At 46.2% G+C, this 10394-nt stretch overlaps 1 protein-coding gene across 1 annotated transcript in view; it reads left to right on the forward strand.

The window, feature by feature from the left end:
• The window catches only part of T265_10025 (hypothetical protein), a gene marked incomplete at both ends in the record, with an annotated part of 14208 nt that extends 8040 nt beyond the window's left edge, over positions 1 to 6168 (forward strand). The window contains 3 exons of the mRNA XM_009176271.1: positions 4021 to 4130; positions 4458 to 4582; positions 5928 to 6168. Of these exons, the coding sequence (XP_009174535.1) occupies positions 4021 to 4130; positions 4458 to 4582; positions 5928 to 5990 (298 nt within the window). The remainder of the gene's footprint in view (positions 1 to 4020; positions 4131 to 4457; positions 4583 to 5927) is intronic.
• Positions 6169 to 10394: the final 4226 nt, after the last annotated feature.

Here is a 10394-nt window from a genome sequence, read left to right on the forward strand (position 1 = left end):
CAACCCCTACCAGGCCGAAATCCCGCTTGCTGCTCTCGAGTCAGTGTCTCACGAGCCACCGTAAGGCGACGAAGCACAATTGACGCCAACAGTCTCGTTACAACCGGGTTCAAGCTGATCCCCCTGTGGTTACCGCACTCACTACGCGCCCATTTTTGAAAACGAGCACTATCGTCGATTCTACCCAGTTGTCTGGGACAGACTCCTTTTCCCAAATGCAAGCAAACAGATCGGACAAGCGCTGACTGAGGACTTCACCGCCGTCTTTGAACAGTGCGGGTGGAAGGTCATCCGGACCGGGAGCTCGGTGGCGCTTGAGAGAACATATGCAGTCGTAAACCTCCAAGGCCGTAGGTGGTTCCACGTCCACCGTCCAGGGTTCTACTTCACCTGTGGGCTCTAGATGAGTGCCGGCTGGTGGCCACGACAGTTGTTGTTTGAAGTATTCAGCCCACCGGTCGAGGCGTTCTTCTTTGTTCGAGCTGGTCGTTCCATTCTGATACTTGATGGTTTCACTCACAGGTGGTTTCCGGGGTCCGGTCGCATGGATCAACTGAAATAATCTCCGGGCATTACCGGCTTTCTGGGCCTTTTCCATTTCCTTGGCTTTCTGTGTCCACCATACTTCACGATCGGATCGCAAGCTCACTTTCACCTGACGTGTAATAGCTCTTCGGACCGGGTTATGTTCGGTACTGGCTGGGGTATTTCTTCGAGATTTAAGCAGTGCCACCGTTCGGTCTGATATCCAGTACTTGTGTCCGCCTAATTGGGTCGTGCCACAGGCGAAATTCCCAGCACTATGCAAAGAGATGGCAATCTCGTCCCAGTATGAGTTCACATCTGATGGTGGAGCATTTGGAAGAGACTCTAGAAGATGATTCTTGTAAGTCCGTGTGACATCCGGATCTGCCACTCTTTCAGTTGCCAAGCGATTTGTCTCCAGCTTACGCGGCCCAGGGAAATATAGGGAGAAGCGACTCCGGACGGGCCCGTGGTCAGAGTCCACAAATATGTTCCAAAACGACCGGCAGTCAGTAATTGATCCGCGCCGTCGGTAGCTGATGGCACTGTGGTCTATTTGAGTTTGTGGCCGGCATGCCGTTGGACGACACCATGTGGCCAGACGACTTCGGGTAGTTCGGAAGTTGGTACTGCATAAAAACAGCCTGCGATCAGCACAGAGCTGAAGCAATCGTTCCCCATTGTCCGTACGTACGAGTCCAGTCCATGTCGACCTCCTAATTTAGTCTCAGATGCACTAAGCCTGTCCACTTGTGTATTCATATCTCCGGTAATCACCGCGATGTCTGAGCTTTTAGTCGCCGCAGCAGGGCATTCATGGCGTCGTAAAACCTGTATTTGACAGCGTCGGAGCTACAGTCAGTTGGGGCGTAGGCAGACACAACAAACAGACATCTGTCAACTTGCCGCTTGTGAGACTCCTTCACAGACGTTGCCGTACGAACCGCACAGAGGCGACTATCAACGAGTATCCAGTCAAGTAAGGACACTTCCGCCCCTTGACTTAGCACAATACCAACCCCTGCACATCCCACCGCAGCAGCCTCTGGATCACCAGAGGTGCGTAGCCGGAAGCGAGTGGAGACTGACGGGGCGGTTAACTCAATCACTGTGCTTGCATCTTGAATTCTCGTTTCTGAGGCACAGCACATATCAATGCCAAGCGAGTCCAGTGTGAGTTCAAGAGCAGCTTGTTGTCCTGCTTGCTTCAGAGTGCGGACATTGAACGCGGCCAGATAGACTGGGTGTCGAGGCTTGAGGACTGGTTTGGAGACTCCTGAAGATATCGGCGTCATGTGACGAGCAGATGTTGCACGCAAAACCGATGTATGACGATCGGAGTCATCAGTCCTAAGTAGGGGCCTACAAGGAGAGAGTTATTAATGAGGTGGGGAGAGGGGGAAGGAAAGTATGTGAAGAAGAAAGAACGGAGGCGTCAGCAGTAGCCTGTTTTCGCGTACCATCCCTGCTGTATGCAGCAAGTAAGGTGACCCGGCTGATTGCACCACGCGACGGCCGATGTTGGATGTGTTTATTTGTGTATGTGCAGTTCATGGCTGTACGTGGGCTGGGATACTGCCAGGGCGCCCACACCTAGACAGGAGGACGATTAGGGTCCTCATCCAAGTAATCCGGTATATTTATTCACTTGAACAAACCGGTGGGAAAGTGACAGTCAACGGCAAGCGTTATTTTTAATTAGGTTGTTTGTCGGACTCAACCATCACGCTGATTTATTTTAGGACCTTCAACGAACATTTCAACTAAAATGTCTGTTTTGTCGTTACCTGAGAATCGTTTATTCCGGTATCGATGGCTGGCGTGGAGGTTGAGTTATTCACATCACATGTTTTATATATGAAAGTAACTGTACAAGTGCAGTTTGTTCCACAAACCGATCTGTGCTAGCTACAGTAGCATGCACTCGGTTTGAAATGCCGCGTTCATCTTCAATTCTCAGTATCAGTATTGCAACCGCAAGGTGGTTTTAACAAGCCACTGTTGTGGGTTGTGTAGCGTACGCTGTGTGTTGGTGTTACGCCGGTCGATCGGGTGTGCATTTTGCTGGCCTCACCCCTGAATTGTTCTTTCGTGTATTGATCGGCGTGCTGAGTTCAGAAATACGCGAAATACACTCATTTGCAAGTTAATCTGATTTTAACGCGTGGCTCAACTGAATACCAGATGAATTCCTCGTTTATGATATTCTTGAAGAAAGGCGGAACCGGTTGTGGGCCGTCAAAAGGCTATATATTCCGTCAAGGGTTCAAAAGTGTCTTGGGCACCGAACGAGCATCAGCGCATCCGGGAATTCTTCTTTAAACCGGTTATATGTTACAGCACAGTCTGGTTGGCAAACCCAACCCCGCTGCTAAACATCGAAGTGTTTTTCGTCATACTACTATTATCATTTATGTTTGAAGAGCATGGTCACAAACATAAAAAGTGAATGCAGGCGATGAATGCGAACGGGTAACAGGAGAATATGGGAGAAAAGAGCGAAACGTCTCATTCGAAATCATGCCAAGAACAGTTCCAGTCTGATGAGATGAATCCCAAAGTATGTAAAAATTTTGATATGGAAACACGCGTCTAATGACCAGCAACCGAAGAAAGGACAATGTTGAACGCTCTTCAAGGCGCGGTAGGCTCTAGCACAGTCAAGACTCGCACATCAGTCACAAATTGTTCGTCATACTTGGTCTGGTGTGAGCTTAAATGGCAAAAATGTACATTCAGCGCCATGTGAAACGCATAAAAGTGTCATAAGTACGCAGAGAGCCCAAAATGGCAAGCAAATACGAGTCACTGACTGCGACCTTAGGAAGTCCCAGTCCAATAACAGCTTTAGCGGATTGAGGAAAGTAGATCCCTCGATAAGAGATGATCATCGGTTGCTGAACCAAAAAGTCGACATAACCGACGGCATGTAGGGCTGAGATTATGGCGAGGGAATATTCATCAGCACCATACTTCTGCTTCTTATATCCCACACAGTCACCCCACGCCCATCCGAGTCTATGCTGACGTCTATTACAGTTGCACGGCGATCTCGAACAGCTACTAGGTCAGGTTTGATGAAGGACGTCGAAGTAGGTGCTCTCAAATCCTCGAAGAAGGTGTATCCCAGTCGACGGAGACGTTTTGCAAGTTCCCTTGCAACCCGATTATGACGAGACTGATGGCCATCTACTCATCGTTTAGACTTTCGACCCGATTGGCAGATGGCCATGTCTGAACTTTTTCGATAATATCTTACTAACACTCAAAAAAACTGACACACGTTGCACAACCTCGGATCACCTTGTGTTGAGAATGTTCTGGGGTCTTTGAATTCCACTCCACTCACTTCAGCACTGAATGTCCATTGTAGTTTTTCCTTATCGCTGTTCACTCAACTCCTTTTACGGAAGGAATCGTAGCAATCTTTGGATTTTGTTGATTTCAGTGCCCTACTATTAAATTCTTCTCTAAGTTATTTACTTTCACTTACAGCGGTGACGAACTGAGTGTCGGGAAAACTTTGTTTGCCGGCGGAATGGCTGGCATATTCAACTGGCTGGTGGCCATCCCACCTGATGTCCTCAAGTCTCGTTACCAGAGTGGTAAGCATTCTGTCAAATTCTGGGGATGTATGTGCTTCGTCCGCTTTAAATAGACCAGAACAGTACCATAGATGGACTGTTTGGTGTGAGATGTCCCTTTATGGTGCTGCCCGTATGTGATGTTTGTCTGCGTATGGTGCTAGTAAGTTCAGTTTTTCTATAAGTAGACTCCATGCCGTTGTTTTTTGCTGTATTATTCCCTGACTACTTCCCTGTGTGGCGTCTAACTACCCAGAACGATGGTACAGATGGGAATATAACCTGTGAAATTTTTCCGAGATTCTAGGCTTCACTTCCAGCCAACCAACAAGTCTCTTTGTTTTGTAGCCCCTGAAGGCCGTTACCCTAACGGAATCCGATCAGTGTTTTCAGAACTCATCGCTAAAGAAGGCTTCTTTGCACTTTATCGAGGTGTTACTCCAGTCCTCCTACGTGCCTTCCCCGCTAATGCGGTGAGTGTTTCTTGTTTCCTTTCTCGCCCTCAGAGTTCCTGTTTTTTTATTTCATCAGTGGTTTGCACAATGTGTCGGGTTTCCCTTGACTGGTTGTGTAGCTGACTGCATCTCGAATTCCTACACAGCATACCCTAACGTTGGGACAACGGCGAAATTTGCCGTCTTAGTACGATTAACCTTGTTCAATTCCGACAGCTACTTATTTCAGCAGTGTCATGCATCATTCTATAAAGAGTTTCGACCTCTTTTCACATACGTCAAACAGGATCTACCTGGTTTGTGGGTAACTCGATTGTAGGCGGTCCTAAAAATTGTGCGCTATTTACTCAATCCCACGGCGTTGCCGAAAAAATGCATAAAAATACTATACATCTAATGTCTGGTTACCATGACTTCACGCTTCAAGGCATTCACTGGCTTCCAGTAGCTTGAATGTAACCAGGTCTGTGACTTTGATCATGAAATACACATGGTGACATATCAGACCCTGCAGTTCGTACGCATCTTTCACAATTGCCTGCCTGAACCAGGCGTTAGGATTATTGTCACCTTGGAAAATGTACATGTGCGCAACTACGGTGAGAAAGCCAATAAATGGCCTTTTTAAGATATTATAAACAAGGGGTGCTCAAAGATAGTTTTGGTAATTTATGCGCAGCATGTTACTCGGAAGTTTACAAGTGGAAACAGATTTTGTAGTAAACTATCCATAAGGTTTCTGAAAACTGCTTTACAGCCCAAAACCAATTTCGTCCACTTGGTCTGTAAGCGGATGTACTTCACGAAAAAAGTTGATTTCTTGGGAAATTTGGTATCCACATTTGTACTTTATGAACTGGCCTAAAAGCATGTATCTGGTGTCTCGAAGGTGGGCTAAAACAGAACCACGTATGTTTCGCAGCTGTACCATCTGCAGTACGAAGTGCATGTTTCTAAACATGCGCTTTGATAATTACCTCGTTGTTCGACTGATGTAGATGTTTCCACGGAACCAAACAAATTTATTGATACACATTGAAATGCTCTGCCGGGGAAGTCTTTTAGCTCTTGTTTGATGTGGTGGCTTGATGAAAGCCACTTTCAGGTCACCAAATACTACCTTCTGAGGCCTAAGCAGGTCCCATGACAGCATAGCGCCTTGGCAAACTAGTTTGGTAAGCTTTGCCATCTTAGTAAACGTTTTATTCTCCGAACAGTTGTGTATTCTTGATATTGCTGGGTCACTTGGAGTCACTCTATTTTTGCGCGCTGGTGTTTTGGCTCTGTAGACATATATTTGTTCTGTAGATGCTCGCTTCTGGCTAAAACTGATCGAGTTTCTCGTTTTCCCCCTCATTTTCAGGCATGTTTCCTTGGCTATGAAGTTGCTCTCAAATTCCTTGATTTTATACTCCCTCATTGGTAGAGTGAGAAGGTCACCTAGTTATTTAACAATCCGGTTGTGAACATTTTACTAATGTTTTCCAATCCTTTCTGCTGGCGTATCCTCACACTACCACATATTTTCTATTTGACATAGTTGTCTTATCCAATCCTGACGATTTTGCTTGACCCTACAATGAGTTTTTATGAACATACTCGATAGTTCTCTTGTCAGTTTCAAACGGTGTTTTGTTTGGGGTGGGTTGATACAGAATTCTTACAACTATCAGCATGGACGGTTTCGTAGCCACGCTAATCACTGGACTTCTGATCTAACTGCTTTACCCTTCATCCGTCATTGTTCTCTACTGAATACCTGACTCATTCGTAGCTCCAAGCAGTTGTTTGTATGTGGTGGCGGCCGCGCCCCGGTAAATCGACACTGGAGCAAAACCCGAAGAGAGTAATCGAGGACAACAACACTCCGGTTATTTCAGCCAAAGCATATGGGGTCAGTGCCACAGAAAAAATTCATACCAGTGTATCTTCCTAATGTACAGACGAACCAGTGAATGTCGAATTGGCTATCAACAGCTGGCAGCACTTAAAACTCTGATGCCTTATCGGCTGTGCTCGAATCTGCAAGGTTTAGAAACGCATCCTCGAACAAAGCGCCTGGGAATGTTTAAATTGTTACCGATACGGAGTTTTTCCGTCGCTTATGATTTAACCCGTTCTCCAAATCTCCTGAGCTTTCCGGTAGCCCACTAACTTGCCTTGAACAATCTTAGTCAAGTCAAATTTTATGCACCACGAATTTTCACTACTGGACCCCAAAAACCAGTTTTTTACCATCAAAACCTTGTAGGCTTACCCTATCGTTGGTTCACGCCAATCGAATTTCCGTCCACCGGGGTCCAGATTGAAGTGCAGCAGAACTGCAGGGGATGATTCCTGCTACTGGCTATACTGCAGTGGTTCTGATGACCACCCAGTCCTTCGTTGAGTCGCGTTAACCTTGGATGACTGTGTGTCCAGTCTTCTTTTCCACACTCATCAAAAATATCTGTGGTGCCTTTTCAGGTTCTCGTATCTAAGTTACACCCCAGATGTGAGTGAGATATTGTAACCGTCTGTAGGAAATGGTGACGAGGTGGCTCAAGTGGTTACTGATCAGAAGGTCCTGGGTCCGAACCCGTCCTGTGTATCTCGACTTCCCCTGTCTATGCTTGGACAACCTGGGAGTATCTCAGGCCTCGTGCTTTCTCCGAGTGGCATGGCAGCTAGGCACCAAAAGGGTGCTGTAGCTGAACGGCAATTATAGGACAATTTTTCCTGAATAGTGATTAACATGCTCAGTTAGGGGCAGCGGATGTCACCGGGAAGTACAAGCTTGATCAACATGGAAATGGAGTTTGCTTGCTCAGTTCCATAGCCTTTAGTCAACTCTACGTCACAAATACACGTTTCAGGCACTAGACGAAACACCTCACTGGACACAGATGACAACCGTAGCCAGTACTTTAACAAGCTGAAAATCACCAAGAGAGGACTGCAAATGTCATCGCGACTCTAAGACGGGGAACAAAATTGTGTCAGACCATGTCTCTTCATGCGCACAAAACTCAGCAGCCAAATAAGTAAATGTAACCATGCCAAAACGCTCAGGACAACGAGAGACTTTAACCGGTGGTTTACAATACACCAGAGGCACATCAAAGCAGCATAGACTAGTCTCAACAGGGGTCTTTCGAGGAACAACTGACCATCGCTGAAAAAAGTGAGCAGCAACAACCAGAACGGCCCGTTCATCAGAATATCCCGGCGACATGTTCTGCTTGGAAAGACCGCGGACACCACTGAGCACAAATAAAGGAGATTATGAGACCCCACTTCGCCTTAACTCGCAATGGATCAGGGTCTCATCCATCGACAGACACCCTAGCGCGATGCTACCGACAAACCCACTTCAAACTTATTCGGAAGAGATGGTTGGAATACTTCGCCGCTCCACTTTACGAAAATTTGTCCAGCAAATCTTGAGTTGTGTACAATGAGGCTGCCTACTGAGAGGGCATCACTTCGGCACTGACAATGTTCAGGAAACGACAGGATTTACTAGGGTACTCAAGATGCTTATAGACCGATTGCAAACCTATGATCATCTGGAAGAGGTAAAAACTAACGCATTTGTATACTTGCGTTCTGTGTATGCGTCTCATCGATGTGGCCGCAGAACCTGTCACCCACTGCAGAAAACGATCTATATATAAATGTAGTCAACCCGAGAAGGGATTTTACCAGACGGTAGCTACGTCAAACAGACCCCAACTTTGTGTCGCATAACAGAATGTTGTTGAGAAGAATCTATAGAACGCCTCGAAGCTATACATCTATCTACAAATTATGGTCACATTAACGGGAGATTCAACTGAACAATCGATTACGGTATTTCTCCAATGACTGTATAGGCGCTGTTCAGCAATAACTTCGCCGATTTTTTCACCAAACTTCTCAGTTTCAACCCGTTTTTGAGTCGTTGAGTATGTAGCCAATTTGTCTTGGAGTGCGTGAAGGAAGGCCACACAAACTTCCTTCCGACACAGTGATCTACTGGTCATCTATCTTTGTCCGTTCTCGGACAGTAATTTATTTTGCTATCACAGAATAAATATTAAAAAAAATTACGCACATCTGGCATGGTTAAGATAATCTCTTTCAATACATCCGAAAAAATGCAAATTCTATACGGATCAGCCTGTTTCAGGTCGCCGGGTGCCCTGCAGATTCGTTGGGCACAAAATTGCTCCAAATTTTGGGTTTAGAATGTGTGCTCACATTCAAAAGATCACAAAAATACTAGACTTATTTCGATTTTGTGGTTATATTCCTCTGCTTCTCCCCTAAAGCAGTGGAGGGTGTCTTCATAAAGGAAACTACTCACAAGGTTGCTGAAAACTCTTCGACAGCCCACGACCGGTTTCACCCTCCTTGGAGCTCATCAGGTAGGCGCAGTCCCCGAGTTTCCGCCAACCTTATGCTCTACTTGAACATAAAATGCTCTCTTGGTTAGTGTGAGTGACTAAGCCTGATGATCGCCCTCCAAGAACTGCCATCTTTAATTTTTCTATTCTAACCACGCTGTGATTCTTGATAATTCCCATAGCCTGTCTCAATTCAATGCCTCTCCTCGTGCTTTCATGTTTCAATGCATCAGTCAACCAGTTGGTTTGGCTAGAACCTTGGTGATACCTGGACCTGATACATGCTGCCTTACAAAACGAGTCTGCAAGATTCATCTTTTGTGTACAAGCTAGTCTTGTTTTTCTGTCTACCACGGAATTCTGCATGCGACTCTCAGGAGACTGTAAACTTCTACTTCGGACATTCTTATGTTAGAAGTGTTTTGAGGAGCTGGACGGTGATTGTTCTACTTGAATGGACGCCACTTGACACCCATCTCTGTTCAGTGTCACTTGAACGCCAACTTCGAACCAATGAATAACTAGGCGGCAAACGTAGTTTTTGTCACAGGTTCATGCGCACTCACTGAGATGAAAGGCGCTTTTATCAAATGCGACACGAACTTCTCCACAAAGCACATTGTATTGTTACATAGCAAAATGGGCCTTTTCCCGACGGTGGATGCGCCCTTGGGTGGTACTTTCGCCCTCGATATCACCTGCTCTGATAACGGGAATATTCTACTGAGTGTATGCCCGGACTACAGCTTACTACACCCAGGTGTCACTATGCGATATCCCGCTACAGCAGCCCAAGCGCGGATGGCAATCAATCACATTGCCTTTAACTACAGATAGCTAGTTGTGCTTAGGAGTATCGCTCCATATGGTCTATTTTTGTTGATGCCAACAATGCTTTGCAATGCGCATAATTTTCAATAACATTTGGTGGAAACACGACAAATGTGTCGAATCGCCTAAATCTTACTCGACATTCTTATATGGCAGTTTCTTGTACCTACAGGATAAGTTCAACATCTATCTACACCTTTTACGCTCCAAAACTCCTGAACCACAGTAGGAACCCCTTCGGCAGCAACAGGCAGTTGTGGCCAGTGTGCAGCGGCATTTTATTTCTGTTAGCTCTCTCCAGTTGCTCGTTACACGGCGTCAGCCACCTATGAAATGTGAGAACAACAATGCGGCTCCCGTCCCAATGTATAGCATCACTAGCAGTCTCCTAGCTGGTCATGTTAGGGTTAGGGTTAGGGTCATAAGTCATGTTAGCTTGAACGTTACTCAGATTGGTGACGTGTGCTGTTGTTGCCTCCTGGAGTTACTGAGCCCATGAATATCAACGGCGCTAAAATGAATTATGTTGTTAGGCCCATATGCGAAGCGAATGGCACACCGGCATGCACCCTACGCAGAGGTTGGGTGGAACTCTTCGACTGTCAGTTTAGCTTGTCATCTTTTGCACTACC

This window comes from Opisthorchis viverrini (assembly GCF_000715545.1).
Source record: "Opisthorchis viverrini unplaced genomic scaffold opera_v5_323, whole genome shotgun sequence".
NCBI lineage: Eukaryota > Metazoa > Platyhelminthes > Trematoda > Opisthorchiida > Opisthorchiidae > Opisthorchis > Opisthorchis viverrini.